Here is a 22528-nt window from a genome sequence, read left to right as displayed (position 1 = left end):
TAGGATGGCTACTATTTTTAAAGAAAAAAAAAAGAAAAGAAACCAGAAAATAAGTGTTGGCGAGGAGACAGAATACAGGGAATCTTTGTGTGCTGTTGGTAGAAATAGAAAATGGTGTGGCTGCTGCGGAAAATAGTATGATGGTTTCTTAAAAAATTAAGGCTAGAATTACCATCCGACCCAGCAATTCCACTTCTGAGTATACTCCCAAAAGAGCTGAAAGCAGGGTCTCAAAGAAAAATTTGTACACCCGTGTTCATAGCAGCATTACTGACAATAACCAAAAGGTGGAAGCAACTCAAGTGTCCATCAATTAATGAATGGATAAACAAATTGTGGTGTAAACAGACAGTGGAATATTATTCACCCTTAAAAGAGAAGGAAATTTTGACACCTGCTACAACATGGATGAACCTTGAGGACATTATGCTAAGTGAAATACACCTGTCATAAAAAGATAAATACTGTGTGATTCTATTTCCATGAAGTACCTAGAGTAGTCAAATTCATAGAAGCAGAGACTAGAATGGTGGTTGCCAGGGGCTGGGGGGGGGGAGGAAGTAAGGCTGAATGATTGTTTAATGGCTACAGAGTTTCAGTTTTGCAAGATGCAAAAAGTTCTGGGGATGATGGTGGTGATAGTTGCACAACAATGTCAATGTATTTAATACCAGGGAACTGTGCACTTAAAAACAGTTAAGATGGTAAACTGTTTGTAATATACATGTTACCAAAATTAAAACTAAAATTAAAAAAATTTGAATTTGAATGTACCCAGACACGGATTACACCTTCCGATTCCCAAAAAAACTCAATACGTTCTGCACAGTTTCACCATTTACTTTGAAAATCAGTTTCATGTTGACCTCACCTGCCTAGTCCCACATGCATTCAAATTTGTGAGCCTTAGCAAATATATTTAAACATTTTGACCCTCAGATTTTCTCGTAGGAATAATTATCCCCATCTACCTCACATAATTGATGGAGGGATAGATGGGCTCTGTGCAGAAGCATTTAGAAACTGAAACAGTCACTGTGATGTGCTGCGTTCACCCCTGGGGAATAGCAGATCAAAGCGTGTTTCAGCAGGGGGGTTAGTAACATAGCTTAATGCCTGAGATGGGGAAAAGGTGATGGAACCAGGGTAGGAAAATCAAAATGAAATGACCCCATGGGTTCGTTTTATTCTCTTAAAATATTATCAGTTATCCTAGGGCTGGGGAAGGTGGAAGCATAGTAAGTAACTTAGAGACACGTCATACCTGATGTAAATACTTGATTCTCTGACATCATTTTTTTCCTAAAAGTGGTTTAACAGTATCTTTTCCTCATAGTGAGATTTGCCACCTCAATTCAATAATACAATTTAACAAACATCAATTCAGCAACGATGAAGGGGAAAACTGGGAGGCACACGGTTCAAGTAGACATAGTTCTTGCCACCAGGAGCTCGCCCATAGCCCTGAGCACTCAGGATTATTTCTTCAGGTATTTAACCTGCTTAGTAGTTTCTACCATAGCAGGTACCATTTTCAACCCCTCACCTGTTTTGCATATGAGTTTCTTACATAGGAGCTGGTTTTCCTAAAGGTCCTTCATTCTCCCTCGCTCCCTCCCTCTCTCTCTCCCTCACTCTGTCCCTCCATCCCTCCGTCCCTCCATCCCTCTGTCCCTCCATTCCTTTCTTTCTTCCTTTCTACCTTCCATCCAAACTCAGTGAGCATCTGCTATGAGCCAAACGCCATAGAGATATAGAGGGTACCGTGGCTAATAAGACAAAGTCCTTGACCTCATACCACTAACATTCTGGTCAAGAAAGTTTCCTTCCTGGCCAAAGCTCCATGTGCCTTAACTACAGTACTCTGAAAAAGGTCATCTGTCTTTGAATAACATCCTTGAAGAAGCTAGATCACATAAATCTATCAACACACTGGGGCATTGCTTGAATCTGACCTATGAAACAAGTAACAAAAAAATTTGACTTTATAAATAATACCTCACGTATATTTATAGTGTGCCTTCCCCATGCACAGCTCCAAGCATCTCAAGATTTATGTGATAGAGGAGAAAATCATCCTCACATAATAGATATGAGAACTTTTTTTTTTTAAATCAAGTGACAGATCTCTGTAGGATTGTCAACTTGAGGACACTTGTCAAGCAGTATCCCACAGCAGTCATCTTACTTAATTTTTTGTCAACACCTTGGTTAAGTGGATTTAATAAATGATTCAAAATATGTCTGAGTGGCTGGAGCTAGAAGCAAAAATGGCTTTTAAGGCAACCTTGACAGCTTTTTCCTGCTGACAACACAGGAGCAAAGATGATGAACATTCCCAAAGCAACAGGTCCTTCCACGCAAGGGAAGCGGATTTTGCGAAGGTTTAAACACGTTGAGCCCAGCTGCTGTCTAAGATGTCGCTATTCATTCAAAGATGCTAGAAGTTTGAACTCAGAGGAGAAGGCAGAAAAAAGCCTGGGAGATGAAGCCTTGCCTGCACTTTGTAACTTTGGTTTTACGATGAAACAATTAAAATATGGAAGTTGAAATGACCCTAACACCCCCCACCCCCACCCCATGGGAGTCTCAGTTGTCGATTTACAGCCTCCCAGCTCCAAATCCACCCCTCACGGCCCTGCTTGTGATGCTGGAGCTGGATCCTCTGGACATTTCCCCTCTGCCAGGTGGCACAGTGTGGACCTTCGTCATGACAGCACTGCAGGAACACAGCGGGAGGAGGGGCCTTGTCTTCCTGGTTCTGGTGCTTTTTCCTTTCTTCTTGTTCCTGCAGCATATAGGACATCGCCTCAGTGAGTTCAGTGGTATCCTTCCAGGAGGTTACCAGGATGTTCTCCAGAGCCCCAGCCAGCTTCCTGGAAAGTACAACACCCGATGACTTGGCCAGTGCCCCAGCCGGACCCCAGAGGGTGGTTCACGGCTAGTTTTATCAGCACCTTACGGAACTTCTCTACTAGCTAGTGGGCTATAGCCATGCCCTCTTTGGTAAAGCCTGAGTCTCAATTTGCAAGAGAGAAGGCCCTCTTCCAAATTTGTTCCTTCCTTGAGTGGTCTGCTTCATTCCTAGGTTGTAGTTACTATTCCTATTATCTTGGGAGTTTCTTAACCCATTATGTTAAGTAATCCTCTGTTACTGTTAATAATTCTTTATATTAAACTTTCCTTGTTCGTTACTGTATGATTTCTGTTTCTTGACTAAGGACCTTGATTAATCCACTAATATCCAACAGAAATGTGTGTTTATGTTCACCAAAAGTTATGTACAAGAAATTTCATAGTTGCACTCTTCATAATGCCCCAAATGTCCATCACCAGGAGAAGAGATAAACTGTGGTACGTTCATACAAGGGAATGTTATCGAGCAATGAGAATAAATGAACTACAAGTACGTGCAACAACACATATGAACCGACAAACATATCATTGAATGAAAGAAGCAGAAACAAAAGAAAATATTTTGTATGATTCCATTTATGTCAAGTCTAAAACCAGGCAAAACTAATCTCTGTTGCTAGAAAGTAAAAAATGGGGTTATTCCTGGAGGAGATTAGTGATTTGAAGGGGCCACAGGGATCTTTTGGGGTGCTGGTAATGTTCTGTTTCCTGGCCAGGGTATTGGTTATATATCATTGTTTATGCAAATTATTGAGCAGTACATTTTTGATGTGTACATTTTAGAAATGAGTCAAGATGAAAAATATTATATATTTATTGAATTTATGAGGTGTGAATTATTTGACTCAAGTAATGAAGTCAAGCTCACTCATTCATTCATTCAACAAAAAGTGTATGTACATATTATATACCAGCCACTGTATATGATGCTAAGAATCTAGAGATGAGTTAGTTATTCTTGGTTTCTGTCCACAAAGGGGCATGGTCTAAAGGGGGAGACCAACATGAACATGTATAACCACAATACAACATGATTCGTGGACTGGTTTATGTATGGATGGGGTGCTAGAGATATAGAGGAGGGAACTGTGAATGGTGCTTTGAAAAACTACACACAGAAAGGTGATGTCTGAGCAGGGACCTTCCCCCTGTACAGTGTAGAAGTATCTACTCACTCCTGTGTCCCCATTGCCATAAAAGGATGAGTAGGAGATGGCCAAAAAGAAAAGGGTTTTCAGAGCAAGCAGAACAGCGTGTGCACAGATGCGAATTTTGAAAGTCACTATAAACTCAGAGAACAGAGCATTTAACGTGGCAGGAGTCCAGGTAGCACTGGAAAGAATGGCAGGAGAGGAGATTACAAACGTAAACTGAGGCTTGATGGTGACATGTTTGCATGCCTTCTACAGAGTGTGAATTTCACACAAGGAGCCAAGAAACATTGTATAGCTAGTCTTCAAAGATGCCCCTTCCCCCCCACACAGATGATGCCTTTGCTAGTCCCCTCCCACAATGAATCTGGGTTGGCCAATGGAACCAACAGAATTTGGTGCAAGTGACACTGTGTCAGTGTCACACACTGAGGCCACTACAGCTTTTGACTTGATCTCTTGGAACGTTTGTTCTAGGGGGAGCTAGTCATCTTGTAAGAAGTCTGGCTAACCTGAGTCCACAATATTGTGAGGAAACACAGCCTAAGAGAGGCCATGAGGAGAGAGCCATTCATCAGCCCAGTCACGCCTTCGGAAGCCTCCAGCCTTAGCTGGCATCTGACCACAACGGCATCCGAAACTCCAACGGAGAACGGACTAGGTATATGTCGAACGTTGTCAACATACAGAACTGTGTGTGAGAGAGAACATCTTTTTGTTCTATACTACATTTTTTTTTTTTTTTTTTTTTGCGGTGCGCGGACCTCTCACTGTTGTGGCCTCTCCCGTTACGGAGCACAGGCTCCGGATGCGCAGGCTCAGCGGCTATGGCCCACGGGCCTAGCCGCTCCGCAGCATGTGGGATCTTCCCGGACCCGGGCACGAACCTGCGTCCCCTGCATCGACAGGCGAACTCTCAACCACTGCGCCACCAGGGAAGCCCTATACTACATTTTGAATCACCACATTTTGGGGTGGTTTGTTACACAGTACTGGTAATTGGAACTGACATCTTGGAAAAGCAGTGTGACATAAAGAGTTTGAGTTTGTTTTTGGAAACAGCATGGCAACAGCATGGAGGATGAGTTGAAGAGGGAAGAGGCTGAAGGCACCAAGATGTGTTAGGAGGATAAGTAGACATCGATGTAAACTGAAAGGCGAGGCTGGAATCTAGAGATACTTGTGAGACAGAATGTAGAGATAAAAGAAATGTGTGATGGGAAGGCAAGGAAGACTGTGAATATCTTTTAGGTTTTTGCCCAAAGAGAACAGATAGTGGATAATGTCCTTAGTAGAAATAAGGGCCCTATTTGGGAGGGTAGATAATGAACTGTGTATATGCTGTTGTTGAGGGGTTTACAAGGATTTATTGGTGAAAATGTCAAATAAGCAGTTGGAAACTTTGATTTAAGGCACACAGGAGATTGGGGCTGTACATACACGTAAGATCTCAGTTACATATGGTGATGGTTGAAGTTATGGAGATGAGATAACCAATAGAAAGTGTTCAGGGAAACAGAGGAGGGACAAATGATGGAGCTCTGTTAGAACTCAGTGGGCAGAGGAGGAAAAGCCCAAAAAGAAAACTGAAAAAGATAAGTCAGAGAAGTAGAAAGAGAAACAGGCCGCTCGTGTCTTATGAGCAGAGGGACAAGAGAATGTCAAGAGGATTGAGCTTTCATTGTCGAAAGCCGTGGCAAGATCAAGTAAGGTGAGCCTGTGATATTTGGTTTGGACAATTGAGAGGTCATTAGGGCTCTAAATGAGGCTACTTTCAATAACCTGGCTTTGATGAGAGTAAAAAGCAGAGACCGTGAATATAGATTACTCTTTAAAGATATTCAGTGTTAAAGTGAAGGAGAAGGACAAGTTAGTTTGTTTGAGCCTGACTGTAGGCTACAGGGAAAGAGGAGCCTGGGTGGCTGGTTGGCTGGCCCAGAGTCCCTGAGCCAGTGAGACGGGTGGGATGGAAAGGTCTCCAGAGTCAGCTGGTTTATAGGCTTGTGCTCTTCAAAGTGTGTTTGACAGATCTGTAGCATCACTGACACCTGGTAATTTGTTGGAAGTGCAGAACCTTAGGCCCCACAGCAGGTCTAGTGAATCAGAACCTGCATTTTAACAAGATCCCCAGGTGATCATAGCTTTTAATCCTCACAACAGCCAGGTAAGATGGGCATTAACTGTTCCCATCTTTACCTATGATGAGAAAGCAGTTGCCTGAGATAGCCAAGCTGATTAGTGGCTAAGCCAAGATTCAATCCCAGAACTTCCCGAGTCCAATGTTCTTTTCAAAAGGTAGAGAAGGAAGTTCAGAGAATTTCTACTTTCTCCCAATTCAGGAGAATTTTCAGATACTAGAATACTTCCAACGATCAAGCAATCACAGGTGTGTACCTCTAGTGCCGTCAGCTGTGAGTTTACCGTGAAAGTGCTGGACGAATCCCTTTCAGAGCCCTTGGCGGCCTCTTAAGAAACAACATTAACAACGTTGGAACTTCACTTCCCAGCAAGCCCCGCGGCTTGCTACCGCGCGAGGCATGACGGGCACCTCGCCTATCTCTCCTCTCCGGTGGAGCTGCCGGGCAGAAGCGAGTTACGACGCAGCCGGACGTACGGGCGCGCAGCATTCTGGGAAGTGTAGTCTGGCCCGGATTCGGACACCCCTTCGGATGAATGGGGCCCCGGCTAACGGCTAACTACAGCTCCTCGCCGGCAGCGTTGGTGGCGGCCGCCGGGAAAAGGGAGACAGCGACGGCCCCGGGAGAGCAGCACTCCGAGACGGTGGTGATGTTCAGTGCCGCGGCGAGGCGGCAGCCGGGTTTCCTGGGGTAGCAGTCTAGGCGGGCGCTTCCTCTGCGCGCTCGCTCTCCTTACCCTGCCCCGGCCATGCGCCCGGCCTTCGCGGTGGGCCTGGTTTTCGCAGGCTGCTGCAGTAACGTGATCTTCCTAGAGCTCCTGGTCCGGTGAGTGACCCCCGCCGGTCGCACTAAAGAAGCCGGGGGAGGGGCACCCCCACGCGCAGTCCCCCCCCCTAGCCGGGCGGGGCCCGGGGTGGGACCGCCTGCGCCCAGTGTCTGCACTGGGCTGCTTGGGACACCGCTGAGTCGGCTGCTCAGTCATCCTGCGCACCGTCCGCTCTCCCGCCCAATAGTTTCTCAGCATCCCTCGAGGGGAACACTGGGGGTGTTTGCTGTCGTCACCCTCTTTTCACACTCTGGGGGATTGAAGCCTGGAGAGTTTTTTTTCCCAGGGAGCTCGTGGCAGAACCCAAGGTTCCTCCAGCTCTTTTCTCGATCCTGCTAATGCCATATATATGAAGTGAGCAAAGCTTGGACTTAAAAAGCAATCTGATTTGGTACACGCTGCAAAGAAAGTTTCAGTTGTTTTAAAGTGGCCTGCAAAGAAGTTCTTTTATTGGCCTTAGAGATGGTTGTGAGTACTTTGCCCAATATGCTTCTCGCGGATGTAGTAGAACGAATTCTTATGCTGCAGGTCGGTCCAATTGACCGGGAATAGCCTTTCCAGCATTAAGATATTAAATCAGGAAGCTTGCATTTTGAGGTGTAGCTTTATAAATCAAGAATGGTTATGACACTTTCCCAAAGGGACACCAGGGTAGTTTTATTGAGGTGGCACGCAAATAATGTTGAGTAATAATGTGCAAAGTTCATTGAGTAGAAGCCGTTAAAGACAACAGGTGGACTCTATAAAGCTCAGGACTGAAAATCTCAGGGGTTCCCGTCTTTGGCTCTGTCATCCCCTGGTTGTGTGACGTTTTCGAGTTATTTAGCCTCTCTGGGCTTCCTTTTTCCACCTATAAAATAATATCTATGGTGCTGTTTAGCACCATGTTTTTAAATCTGCACATTATCTCCATTGACCATCAGAACAATCTTGTGTACAAGATAGGTCAAGAATTATATTCTCTGTTTTACTGAAAGTGAAACATGTCCCAGGAAGTTAGGTCGTCTCTTACTACTTGTAAGTGGCAGAACCAGAAGTGGAATCCAGGAATCTAAACTCCTAGTCCAATACTTTTTTCAACGTTCCTGTTATTTTTGAGCTTGAGCAGCCCTGAGGCTTTGGTCACCCATTTCCTCCTGTGGTGCCGGCTAGAAATGTATTTTATTTTCATGATAACATTGATTAAGTCATTCTGAAGCAACCAGTTTGCTTAAGGTAAACTCTGTGGCATTAATTTTTGCGATTACAGAGCTTGAAATTTTAATGTGCAAAAAGTGTTGATTAAAATCTTTCATTTGTCATTCTCTGGAGTAGGCAGTGAGGGAAGTGAAAATGAAAAAAAAAATGTATCTGTCATTTACAGTACATTCACAGCTGTACCAGCTGTCAGCTGGTACACTTCAAAGAAAGGTCACTTTGGAAATTGGTTTAAAAATATAAAAATGTGATAAAATCGGGCCAGCCATGGAAGTGAAGGTCAGAGAATAATAGTGTAATGTTTGTGTCGAATATGCCATTGAATTAAACCTTGCCAAAGGCTGTATGACATCAGAATACGTTATGTTAGTAACTGAGGGCCTTTTTAAATTTATTTTTTAACCAGTTGTGAGCCCTTAACTACGTTACTTCGTCTCCCTGAGTCTGTTCTCTTAGCTGTGAAAGGGCGGTGATAGCTCTGCCAGCCTCACAGGATTTTGAAGGATTAAATGAGCTGCAGGTGCAAAGCCTGAAGCTCGTAATAGGTTCCCCTTCTCATAACCTTTGTTTCAATATACATACACCCAGTTTTATGAGCTGTTCCTGAAAAGTTGTGGGTAAATCTAACTTTACAGGATGTTTTTCTGCATTATTGGATCTTCTATTTAGAATACTTAGAATAATTTGTTAAAAAAAAACCAAAAAAAAATCATTCCTTATCTTTCTTGTACATCTGAATGTTTGCATACAGCAATGGGTTTTCATAATGTGGTAAGGGGTACATTTGTTAGTTTAATGAGTGGTACCCCAAACTGAATAGCAGCTTTGTCCTGATTTGCTTGGGCAACTCCAACTTATCATATTTCAGATCAAGAAAATAAGAGCTGGTTGGACCAGATGGTCTTTTAAGGTTCTTTGTAGATTTGGCTTTCTCATAATTTGTGACTTTATCTTGGGACATCACAGTGGAACGCTAATAGATTTTTATAGAGCAGGAACTGTGCTTCTTATATAGCTTCCTTGGAACACTAAGTATGAATTGAAATGCTAAACTGACTTGTAGGGAGAAGTGAGCATTTGTAACCATTTTCCCCCAAGTTGGAGAACAAATTTAGGTTTTTCTTTTCTGATTTCATACTTATAATTGGGACCTATAATAAAATATAAAGCGCCCATGCAGTGTGCAGGGCAGATGTGAAGTAATGAATGAGTGCCTTGATCTCCCTTCTGAGAGAGTTTACATTCTACCTTGGAAACAAGATACACATCAGCTCACTAACTAGGCGAGATGTCTTATGTCAGGAAAACAATCTGAAACATTTTCTTTTTCGCATTTTATTTTTTCATCAAGTGCCTAATGTTGAATCAAATAAGGAAGTTTTCTAAATCTAGAATAAGAAATACAGAAGCCATAAACTATCTGCCTAATTCTTTCTCTTCAGAATTGCTTCTTTTTTAAAAAAGTAATAATTTGTATTCTTGCCAAAGAGAATTCAAAGAGAAACTGTTTGCAGTTAGTGATTATAATACCTAAGGAATAAAGTTCAAGAAAACACAGCGACTGAGCCTGCGTGTCTGGAGCCTGTGCTCCGCAACAAGAGAGGCTACGATAGTGAGAGGCCCGCGCACTGCTTGCCGCAACTAGAGAAAGCCCTTGCACAGAAAAGAAGACCCAACACAGCCAAAAATAAATAAATACATTTATTTTAAAAAAGAATTATTATTAAAAGAAAACAAGCAATTCAGGGGAAAAGGATCCAGGTTTGTACCCTGAAGTTTTAAAGTGACTTATTCAAGTTAAGATAAATAGTTCCATTGGTAGCTATACAGCATTCTGTTCTTAAAAAGCTCTGTAAGTTGATTTTTTTAAAAATTGAATTATGTGAGTACGTTAGGGAGATATAAAAATCCTATGGAAATAGAGACAAAGTAGATTAGAATTGTCAAGGGGAGGGGGAAATAGGGAGTGATTCCTAATGGGTATGGGATTTCTTTTGGAAGTGTCCTAAAAATTAAATGATGGTAATAACTGCACAACTTTAAATATAATACTAAAAACCACTGAATTGTAAAAAAAAATAATAATAATAACAATGATAATAATATAAGGTCTGCAAACACCATTTATTTGCCAGGTGGCCCTGGGAGACTTACCTAATTCTGTGCCATTTGGCCCTCAGTGTCTTAGCAATGAAATGGCCATAATAATAACTACCTCCATAAATAAAGATAAAATTAAAAATTATTATGATGCCTTTTATTTTAATTTTTTTAATGTTTTCAATAGCTTTAACTTTTTTATACCTTTGTTGAAGGATATTCATAAACAAAGATTGGACACATTTAATGTATACAAATTGATGAGTATGCATACACTTATGAAACCATCATCATAATCAAGGTAATAAACATATCCATCACCTCCAAAATTCCCTTGTGCTCCCTTTTTTTTTATGGTAAGAACACTGAACATGAAATGTACCCTCTTAACAAATTCTTAAGTGTGCACTACTGAATTGTTAACCATATGCACTACGATTTTCAGAGATCTTTTGAACTTATTCACCTTGTATAACTGAAAACTTATACCCATTGAACAAGTCCCCATTTTCCCTTCCCCCCGACCCTGGCAATCCCCATTCTATTGTCTGCTTCTGTAAGTTTGACTATGTTAGATGCTTCATATAAGAGGAATCATGCAGTCCTTCTGTCCTTTTGTGACTCGCTGACTTCATTTAGAATGCCTTCCATGTTGTTGCAAATGGTGTCATTTCCCTCTTTTTTAAGGCTGAATAATATTTATTGTATGTTTATACCGCATTTTCTGTATACATTCTTCTGTCCATGGACATTTCAGTTGTTTCTGTATCTTTACTAGGTATTGCAAATAGTGCTGCAATGAATATGGGGACGTAGCTATCACTTTAAGATCCTGATTTCAATTATTTATTTTTAACATTTTTTTAAAAATTGAAGTATAGTTGATTTACAATGCTGTGCCAATCTCTGCTGTACAGCAAAGTGGCTCAGTTGTACACATATAGACATTCTTTTTCATATTCTTTTCCATTATGGTTTATCCCAAGAGATTGAATGTAGTTCCCTGTGCTATACAGTAGGACCTTGTTGTTTGTCCATCCTAAATGTAATAGCTTGCATCTACCAACCCCAAACTCCCAGTTCATCCTTATCCCTCCCTACCCCCCTTGGCAACCACAAGTCTGATCTCTGTGTCTGTGAGTCTGTTTCTGTTTCATAGATAGGTTGATTTATGCCATATTTTAGATTCCATATGTAGATGATATCATATGGCATTTGTCTTTCTCTTTCTGACTTACTTCACTTAGTATGATAATCTCTAGTTGCATCCATGTTGCTGCAAATGGCATTATTTCATTCTTTGTTATCGCTGAGTAGTATTCCATTGTATATATCACATCTTCTTTATCCATTCATCCATTGATGGACACTTAGGTTATTTCCATGTTTTGGTTATTGTGAATAGTGCTGCTATGAACATAGGGGTGCATGTATCTTTTTTTTTTTTCACACACACACACACACACGCACACACACACACACACTGTATTTTATTTTTACAAGAGATAAATAAACTGAGACCAAGCATTGTAAGTGGATGACCGCAACAAAAGCAACACTGATTGCAATTACCAAACACGAAACACACTCACACTATGTCATAATATTGACATTCAGTCCAGGAATCCTCCACTGTAACAGCTCCTTTACTTTGCAGTGAAAATTGATTTGTATATTTTTTGCCTCTGAGTCCTTGTGGGATTTTTTTTTTATTCAAACAGAAAGTCACAAAAATTATAGTCATCCTCATCAGTTCACTCAGTCCCAGGTAATTAATTTTTTTTATCTTGATCTTTTGTTAGCACTTTTATGAATTCATCAGTTTTCCATTAGAGTTCTGAAAATGCTTATTCATTCAGTTGAACAGTATAGTCAGTTACCAGAAACCTGTACTTGTCAGAGTCTTTTCCATGAATTCCTTGAAGATGAAACCCTTTTATAGGAACATTTTTGCAAAACCATCAGTACACCCAGAACTGTCTGTAAATGACAAAAGACTTAAAAATGACCACGGTTAAAGATTTGATGAAAGTTCATAATAATGTAATTGACAAGGAAATTTAGTTATTTCTGAGATATACATTTTAAAGTAATAACTAGAATTATGACTTATAACATTATACCAGATCATATAAGATTTTTAGAAATTTCATGTAATGTCTGAAACATATTAACATATTTCCATACAAATAACCCAAAGAAAGTTTAGTATTAGTTGTTTATTTGTTTGCTTGTTTGTTTTTTGTACTGCAGGTTCTTATCAGTCATCAATTTTATACACATCAGTTTATACATGTCAATCCCAATCGCCCAATTCAGCACACTACCATCCCCACCCCACCACGGTTTTCCCCGCTTGGTGTCCATACGTTTGTTCTCTACATCTGTGTCTCAACTTCTGCCCTGCAAACCGGTTCATCTGTACCATTTTTCTAGGTTCCACATACATGCGTTAATATACAATATTTGTCTTTCTCTTTTCTGACTTACTTCACTCTGTATGACAGTCTCTAGATCCATCCACATCTCAACAAATGACTCAATTTCATTCCTTTTTATGGCTGAGTTATATTCCATTGCATATATGTACCACAACTTCTTTATCCATTCGTCTGTCGATGGGCATTTAGGTTGCTTCCATGACCTGGCTATTGTAAATAGTGCTGCAATGAACATTGGGGTGCATGTGTGTTTTTGAATTATGGTTTTCTCTGGGTATATGCCCAGTAGTGAGATTGCTGGGTCGTATGGTAGTTCTATTTTTAGTTTTTTAAGGAACCTCCATACTGTTCTCCATAGTGGCTGTATCAATTTGCATTCCCACCAGCAGTGCAGGAGGGTTCCCTTTCCTCTACACCCTCTCCAGCATTTGTTGTTTGTAGATTTTCTGATGATGTCCATTCTAACTGGTGTGAGGTGATACCTCATTGTAGTTTTGATTTGCATTTCTCTAATAATTAGTGATGTTGAGCAGCTTTTCATGTGTTTCTTGGCCACCTGTATGTGCTCCTTGGAGAAATGTCTATTTAGGTCTTCTGCCCATTTTTGGATTGGATTGTTTGTTTTTTTTAATATTGAGGTGCATGAGCTGTTTATATATTTTGGAGATTAATCCTGTGTCCATTGATTCGTTTGCAAATATTTTCTCCCATTCTGAGTGTTGTCTTTTCGTCTTGTTTATGGTTTGTTTTGCTGTGCAAAAGCTTTGAAGTTTCATTAGGTCCCATTTGTTTATTTTTGTTTTTATTTCCATTACTCTAGGAGGTGGATCAACAAAGATCTTGCTGTGATTTATGTCAAAGAGTGTTCTTCCTATGTTTTCCTCTAAGAGTTTTATAGTGTCCGGTCTTACATTTAGGTCTCTAATCCATTTTGAGTTTATTTTTGTGTATGGTGTTAGGGAGTGTTCTAATTTCATTCTTTTACATATAGCAGTCCAGTTTTCCCAGCACCACTTATTGAAGAGACTGTCTTTTCTCCATTGTATATCTTTGCCTCCTTTGTCGTAGATTAGTTGACCATAGGTGGGTTTATCTCTGGGCTTTCTATCTTGTTCCATTGCTCTATGTTTCTGTTTTTGTGCCAGTACCATATTGTCTTGATTACTGTAGCTTTGTAGTATATAGTCTGAAGTCATGGAGTCTGATTCCTCCAGCTCCGTTTCTTTCCCTCAAGACTGCTTTGGCTATTCGGGGTCTTTTGTGTCTCCGTATAAATTTTAAGATGATTTGTTCTAGTTCCGTAAAAAATGCCATTGGTAATTTGATAGGGATTGCATTGAATCTGTAGATTGCTTTGTGGAGTAGAGTCATTTTCACAATATTGATTCTTCCAATCCAAGAACATGGTATATCTCTCCATCTGTTTGTATCATCTTTAATTTCTTTCATCAGTGTCTTATAGTTTTCTGCATACAGGTCTTTTGTCTGCCTAGGTAGGTTTATTCCTAGGTATTTTATTCTTTTTGTTGTAATGGTAAATGGGAGTGTTTCCATAATTTCTCTTTCAGATTTTTCATCATTAGTCTATAGGAATGGAAGAGATTTCTGTGCATTAATTTTGTATCCTGCAATGTTACCAAATTCATTAATTAGCTCTAGTAGTTTTCTGGTGGCATTTTTAGGATTCTCTATGTATAGTATCATGTCATCTGCAAACAGTGATAGTTTTACTACTTCTTTTCCAATTTGTATTCCTTTTATTTATTTTTCTTCTCTGATTGCCATGGCTAGGACTTCCAAAACTGTGTTGAATAATAGTGGTGAGAGTGGACATCCTTGTATCGTCCCTGATCTTAGAGGAAATGCTTTCAGTTTTTCACTATTGAGAATGATGTTTGCTGTGGGTTTGTTGTATATGGCCTTTATTATGTTGAAGTAGGTTCCCTCTATGCCCACTTTCTGGAGAGTTTTTATTATAAATGGGTGTTGCATTTTGTCAGAAGCTTTTTCTGCATGTATTGAGATGATCATATGGTTTTTATTCTTCAATTTGTTAAAATGGTGTATCACATTGATTTGCATATATTGAAGAATCCTTGCATCCCTGGGATAAATCCCACTTGATCATGGTGTATGATCCTTTTAATGTGTTGTTGGATTCCGTTTGCTAGTAATTTGTTGTGGATTTTTGCATCTATATTCCTCAGTGATATTGGTCTGTAATTTTCTTTTTTTGTAGTATCTTTGTCTGGTTTTGGTATCAAGGTGGTGGTGGCCTCATAGAATGAGTTTGGGAGTGTTCGTTCCTCTGAAATTTTTTGGAAGAGTTTGAGAAGGATGCATGTTAGCTTTTCTCTAAATGTTTGATAGAATTCACCTGTGAAGCCATCTGGTCCTGGACTTTTGTTTGTTGGAAGATTTTTAATCACAGTTTCAATTTCTTTACTTGTGATTGGTCTGTTCATATTTTCTCTGTCTTCCTGGTTCAGTCTTGGGAGGTTCTACCTTTCTAAGAATTTGTCCATTTCTTCCAGGTTTCCATTTTATTGGCATAGAGTTGCCTGTAGTAGTCTCTTAGGATGCTTTGTATTTCTGTGGTGTCTGTTGTAACTTCTCCTTTTTCATTTCTAATTTTATTGTTTTGAGTCCTCTCCCTCTTTTTCTTGATGAGTCTGGCTAATGCTTTATCAATTTTCTTTATCTTAAAGGACCAGCTTTTAGTTTTATTGATCTTTGCTATTGTTTTATTTGTTGCTATTTCATTTATTGCTGCTGGGATCTTTATGATTTCTTTCCTTCTGCTAGCTGGGTGTTGTTTGTTCTTATTTCTCTAGGTCCTTTAGGTGTAAGGTTAGATTGTTTACTTGAGATTTTTCTTGTTTCTTCAGGTAGGCTTGTATAGCTATAAACTTCACCCTTAGAACTGCTTTTGCTGCATCCCATAGGTTTGGGGATCATCGTGTTTTGTCATTTGTCTCTAGGTATTTTTTGATTTCCTGTTTGATTTCTTCAGTGATCTCTTGGTTATTTAATAACTTATTGTTTAGCCTCCATGTGATTGTGTGTTTTTACGTTTTGTGTGTGTGTGTGTGTGTGCGTGTGTAATTCATTTGTACTCTCATAGCATTGTGGTCAGAAAAGATGCTTGATATGATTTCAATTTTCTTAAATTTACCAAGGCTTGATTTGTGACCCAAGATGTGATCTATCCTGGAAAATGTTCCGTGCGCACTTGAGAAGAAAGTGTAATCTGCTGTTTTTGGATGCAATGTGCTATAAATATCAAATCTATCTGGTCTGTTGTGTCATTTAAAGCTTTTCTGTTTCCTTATTTATTTTCAGTTTGGGTGATCTGTCCATTGGTGTAAGTGAGGTGTGAAAGTCCCCCTATTATACTATTATTGCATTACTGTCGATTTCCTCTTTTATAGCTGTTAGCAGTTGCCTTATGTATTGAGGTGCTCCTATGTTGGGTGCGTATATATTTATAATTGTTATATCTTCTTCTTGGATTGATCCCTTGATCATTATGTAGTGTCCTTCCTCGTCTCTTGTAACATTCTTCATTTTAAAGTTTATTTTACCTGATATGAGTATAACTACTCCAGCTTTCTTTAGATTTCCATTTGCATGGAAAATCTTTTTCCATCCCCTCACTTTCAGTCTGTATGTGTCCCTAGGTCTGAAGTGGGTCTCTTTTAGGCAGCATATATATGGGACTTGTTTTTGCATCCATTCAGCAAGCCTGTGTCTTTTGGTTGGAGCATTTAATCCGTTCACGTTTAAGGTAATTATCAATATGTATGTTCCTTTGACCATTTTCTAAATTGTTTTGGGTTTGTTTCTGTAGGTCCTTTTCTTCTCTTGTGTTTCCCAATTAGAGAAGTTCCTTTAGCATTTGTTGTAGAGCTGGTTTGGTGGTGCCGAATTCTCTTAGCTTTTGCTTGTCTGTAAAGCTTTTGATTTCTCCATCGAATCTGAATGAGATCCTTGCCAGGTAGAGTAATCTTGGTTGTAGGTTCTTCCTTTTCATCACTTTAAGTATATCATGCCACTCCCTTGTGGCTTGTAGAGTTTCTGCTGAGAAATCAGCTGTTAACCTTATGGGAGTTCCCTTGTATGTTATTTGTTGTTTTTCCCTTGCTGCTTTCAATAATTTTTCTTTGTCTTTCATTTTTGCCAATTTGATTACTATGTGTCTCGGTGTGTTTCTCTTTGGGTTTATCCTGTATGGGACTCTCTGCGCTTCCTGGACTTGGGTGGCTATTTCCTTTCCCCTTTTAGGGAAATTTTCGACCAATTTTTTGGTCCTTTCTCTCTCTCTTCTCCTTCTGGGACCCCTATAATGCTAATGTTGTTGTGTTTAATGTTGTCCCAGAGGTCTCTTAGGCTGTCTTCATTTCTTTTCATTCTTTTTTCTTTAGTCTATTCTGCAGCAGTGAATTGCACCATTCTGTCTTCCAGGTAACGTATCCGTTCTTCTGCCTCGGTTATTCTGCTATTGATTCCTTCTAGTGTAGTTTTCATTTCAGTTATTGTATTGTTTATCTCTGTTTGTTTATTCTTTAATTCTTCCAGGTCTTTGTTCAACATTTCTTGCATCTTCTCGATCTTTGCCTCCATTCTTTTTCTGAGGTCCTGGATCATCTTCACTATTGTTATTCTAAATTCTTTTTGTGGAAGGTTGCCTATCTCCACTTCATTTAGTTGTTTTTCTGGGGTTTTATCTTGTTCCTTCATCTGGTATATAGTCCTCTGCTTTTTCACCTTTTCTATCTTTCTGTGAATGTGGTTTTTGTTCCACAGGCTGCAGGATTGTAGTTCTTCTTGCTTCTGCTGTCTGCCCTCTGGTGGATGAGGCTATCTAGGAAGCATGATGGGAGGGACTGGTGGTGGGTAGAGCTGACTGTTGCTCTGGTGGGCAGAGCTCAGTAAAACTTTAATCCACTTGCCTGTTGACGGGTGGGGCTGGGTTCCCTCCCTGTTGGTTGTGTGGCCTGAGGCAACCCAACACTGGAGCCTACCTGGGCTCTTTGGTGGGGCTAATGACAGACTCTGGGAGGGCTCATGCCAAGGAGTACTTCCCAGAACTTCTGCTGCCAGTGTCCTTGTCCCCACGGTGAAACAGAGCCACCCCCTGCCTCTGCAGGAGACCTTCCAACACTATCAGGTAGATTTGGTTCAGTCTCTATGGGGTCACTGCTCCTTCCCCTGGGTCCCGATGCGCACACTACTTTGTGTGTGCCCTCCAAGAGTGGAGTCTCTGTTTCCCCCAATCCTGTTGAAGTCCTGTAATGAATTCCCACTAGGCTTCAAAGTCTGATTCTCTAGGAATTCTTCCTCCTGTTGCCAGATCCCCAGGTTGGGAAGCCTGATATGGGGCTCAGAACCTTCACTCCAGTGGGTTGACTTCTGTGGTATAAGTGTTCGCCAGTCTGTGAGTCCCCCACCCACCAGTTATGGGATTTGATTTTACTGTGATTGCGCCCCTCCTACCGTCTCATTGTGGCTTCTCCTTTGTCTTTGGATGTGAGGTATCTTTTTTGGTGGGTTCCAGTGTCTTCCTGTCGATGATTTTCCAGCAGCTAGTTGTGATTCTGGTGTTCTCGCAAGAGGGAGTGAGAGCACGTCTTTCTACTCCGCCATCTTGGTTCTTCCTCCGATCTTCTGACACATTAATGTTGATCACTCTCTTGAATTCCTCTGAAGATATTCTAATTTTTTACTGTGTCCAGTGTGCTCTGCAAACTGTGTAACACCACACTCCAGAGGCCCTCCTTTCCACATGCTGCCTCTCCCCTTCTTCACAGGTCCTACTCATGTATCTTTTTGAATTATAATTTTGTCTAGGTATTTGCCCAGGAGTGGGATTGCTGGATCATATGGTAATTCTATTTTTAGTTTTCTGAGGAAATTCCGTACTGTTTTCCATCGTGGCTGCACCAATTTACATTCCCAGCAACAGTGTAGGAGGGTTCCCTTTTCTCTACACCCTCTCCAGCATTTGTTATTGGTAGACTTTTTAATGATGGCCATTCTGACCAGTATGAGGTGGTACCTCATTGTAGTTTTGATTTGCATTTCTCTAATAATTAGTGATGCTGAGCATCTTTTCATGTGCCTACTGGCCATATGTATGTCTTCATTGGAAAATTGTCTATTAAGGTCTTCTGCCCATTTTTCAATTGGGTTGTTTTTTTGTTGTTGTTCAGTTGTATGAGCTGTTTGTATACTTTGGAGATTAAGCCCTTGTCAGTTGCATAATTTGCAGATATTTTTTCCAATTCCGTAGGTTGTCTTTTCTTTGTTTTGTTTTGCTTTTATGGTTTCCTCTGCTATGCAAAAGCTTGTAAGTTTGATTAGGTACCATTTGTTTATTTTGTTTTTACTTCTGTTGCCTTGGGAGACTAACCTACGAAAACATTGGTGTGATATATTACAGAGAATGATTTGCCTATGGTCTCTTCTAAGAATTTTATGGTGTCATGTCTTATGTTTAAGTCTTTTTTTTTTTTTTTTTGGCTCTGTTGGTTCTTCATTGCTGCACATAGGCTTTCTCTAGTTCCAGCGAGCAGGGGCTACTCTTTTTTGTGGTGTGCAGGCTTCTCATTGCAGTGGCTTCTCTTGTAGCCGAGCACAGGCTCTAGGCACAATGGCTTCAGAAGTTGTGGCACGTGGGCTCAGTAGTTGTGGCTTGAGGGCTGTAGAGCATAGGCTCAGTAGTTGTGGCGGACGGGCTTAGTTGCTCCGGTGCATGTGGGATCTTCCTGGACCAGGGATCGAACCCGTGTCCCCTCCACTGGCAGGCAGATTCTCAACCACTGTGCCACCAGTGAAGTCCCTTTATTAATGTTTTATAGTTCTCAGCGTATAAGTCTTTCATCTCCTTGGTCAGTTTTATTCCTTGTGTCTGTGTGTGTGATTTTTGAAAGGTGTTGCTTTTGTACATTCCCTTTCTGATATTTTATTGTTAGCATAAAGAAATGCAACTGATTTCTGAATGTTAATCTTGTATCCTGCTACTTTGTTGAATTCATTTATTAGATCTAGTAGTTTTTGTGTGGAGTCCTTAAGGTTTTCTATATATAGTATCATGTCATCTGCGTATAGTGATAATTTTACCTCTTTCCTTCCAATCTGAATACGTTTTATTTCTTTTTCTTGTCTGGTTGCTGTGGTTAAGACTTCCAATACTGTGTTGAATAGAAGTGGTGAGAATGGGCATCCTTGTCTTGTTCCAGATTTTAGCAGGAAGGCTTTCAGCTTTTCACCATTGAGTATTATATTGGCTGTGGGTTTGTCATAAATGGCTTTTATTATGTTGAGATGTGTTCCTTCTATACCCACTTTGGTAAGAGTTTTTATCATGAATGGATGTTGAATTTTGTCAAATGCTTTTTCTGCATCTGTTGAGATGATTATTTGGTTTTTGACTTTTCTTTTGTTAATGTGGTATATTACATTGATTGATTTGCCTATGTTGAACCATCCTTGTGAACTTGGGATGAATCCCACTTGATTGTGGTGTATGATCTTTTTTATGTGTTGTTGGAATCAATTTGCTAATATTTTGTTGAGAATTTTTGCATCTATATTCATCAAAGACATTGGCCTGTAATTTTCTTTTTTTGGTGGTATCTTTGGTTTTGATATCAGGGTGATGGTGGCTTCATAAAATGTCTGTGGGAGTGTTCCCTCCTCTTCAATCCTTTGGAAGAGTTTGAGAACGATCAGTATAAGTTCTTTGTATGTTTGGTAGAATTTGCCTGTGAAGCCATCTGGTTCTGGACTTCTGTTTGTAGGGAGTTTTTTTGTTTTTAAGTTTTTTTTGATATGGACCATTTTTAAAGTCTTATTGAATTCATTACAATATTTCTTTCTGTTTCGTGTTTTGGTTTCTTGGCCATGAGGCATGTGGGATCTTAGCTCCCTGAGCAGGGATCGAACCCACACCCTCTGCATTGGAAGGTGAAGTCTTAACCACTGGGCCACCAGGGAAGTCCCTGTGGGGCGTATTTTTATTTTATTTTACTTTTAAAATTTATTTATTTTTATTTTGTGGTACGCGGGCCTCTCACTGTTGTAGCCGCTCCCATTGCAGAGCACAGGCTCCGGACGCGCAGGCTCAGCAGCCATGGCTCACGGGCCCAGCTGCTCCACGGCATGTGGGATCTTCCCGGACTGGGGCACGAACCCGTGTCCCCTTCATCGGCAGGCGGACTCTAAACCACCGCGCCACCAGGGAAGCCCCGTGGGCGTATTTTTAAATTGCAGATTCTATTTCGCTTCTAGTGATTGGTCTGTTCAAATAATGTATTTCTTCTTGATTCAGTGTGGTGGGCTGTATGTTTCTAGAAAGTTGTCCATTTCTTCTAGGTTGTCAAATTTGTTGGTATATAATTTTTTATAGTATTCTCTTATGTTTTTTTGTATTTCTGTGGTATCACTTGTGCTTTCTCCTTTTTCATTTCTTATTTTGTTTATTTGGGTTCTCTCTCTTTTCTTCTTGGTGAGCCTGGCCAGAGATTTGTCAGTTTTCTTTACCCTTTCAAAGAACTAGCTCTTGGTTTTATTGATTTTTTTTCTATTGTCTTCTAAATCTCTATCTTATTTATTTCCTTCCTTCTGTTGACTTTAGGTTTTGTTTATTCTTCTTTTTCTGATTCTTTTAGGTGGTAGGTTAGATTGTTTATTTGAAATTTTTCTTATTTTTTGAGGAAGGCCTGTATTGCTATGAACTTCCCTCTAAGAACTGCTTTTGCTGCATCTCATAGATTTTGTATGGTTGTGTTTTCATTGTCATTTGTATCAAGGTAATTTTTAATTTCCTTTTTGATTTCCTCATTGACCCATTGGTTTTTTAGTAGCATGTTGTTTAGTCCCCATGTAATCTTTTTTTTATTCTTTCTCAGTTCTTTTCCTGTGGTTGATTTCTAGTTTCATACTGCTGTGGTCAGAGAAGATGCTTGATATAATTTCTATACTCTTAAATTTGTTGTGGTGAGTCTTGTGCCCTAGTATGTGGTCATTCCTAGAGAATGTTGCATGTGCACTTGAAAAGAATGTGTGTTCTGGGTTTTTTTTTTTGGATATAATGTCCTGCAAATATCAATTAAATATAACTGTTCTGTTGTATCATTTAGCATCTCTCTCCATTGATGTGAGCAAGGTGTTAAAGTCTCCTACTATTGTTGTATTCTCATCAATTTCTCCCTTTGTCTATTAGTATTTGTTTTATGTATTTGGGTGCTCCTATATTAGGTACATATATGTTGACAAGTATAAAATCCTCTTCTTGTATTGATCCTTTTATCATTATATAGCGTCCCTCTTTATCTTTATTTATAGCCTTTGCTTTAAAGTCTATTTTGTCTGATACGAGTATTGCAACTCCTGCTTTCTTGTCATTTCCGTTTGCATGAAATATCTTTTTCCATCCCCTCACTTTCAATCCATGTGTGTCCTTTGCCCTAAGGTGGGTCTCTTGTAGGCAGCATATTGTAGGCTCTTGTTTATTTAATCCAGTCTGCCACTCTATGTGTTTTGATTGAAGCATTCAGTTCATTGACATTTAAGGTAATTATTGATACATATGTATTTATTGCCATTTTAAATTTTGTTTTCCAGTTGATTCTTTGTATCTTCTTTGTTTTTCTGTTTGTGGTTTGGTGATTTCCTTTTATGCTTGTGTTCTTTTTGGTTTTTGTGAATCTATTGTATGTTTTTGATTTGTGGTTGCCCTGTTATTCAAGTATGTTA

General features: G+C 39.9%; 1 protein-coding gene across 1 annotated transcript in view; it reads left to right on the top strand.

Moving 5' to 3' along the window:
• Positions 1-6627: 6627 nt before the first annotated feature.
• Positions 6628-22528, top strand: part of SLC35B4 (solute carrier family 35 member B4) — a 40151-nt gene continuing 24250 nt past the window's right edge. Inside the window, exon 1 of the mRNA XM_067747062.1 lies at positions 6628-7030. Within this exon, the coding sequence (XP_067603163.1) occupies positions 6954-7030 (77 nt within the window). The 5' untranslated portion in view covers positions 6628-6953. The remainder of the gene's footprint in view (positions 7031-22528) is intronic.

This window comes from Pseudorca crassidens, chromosome 8, assembly GCF_039906515.1.
Source record: "Pseudorca crassidens isolate mPseCra1 chromosome 8, mPseCra1.hap1, whole genome shotgun sequence".
Classification (NCBI taxonomy): Eukaryota; Metazoa; Chordata; class Mammalia; order Artiodactyla; family Delphinidae; genus Pseudorca; species Pseudorca crassidens.
This window is presented reverse-complemented; position numbering and strand designations above follow the sequence as displayed.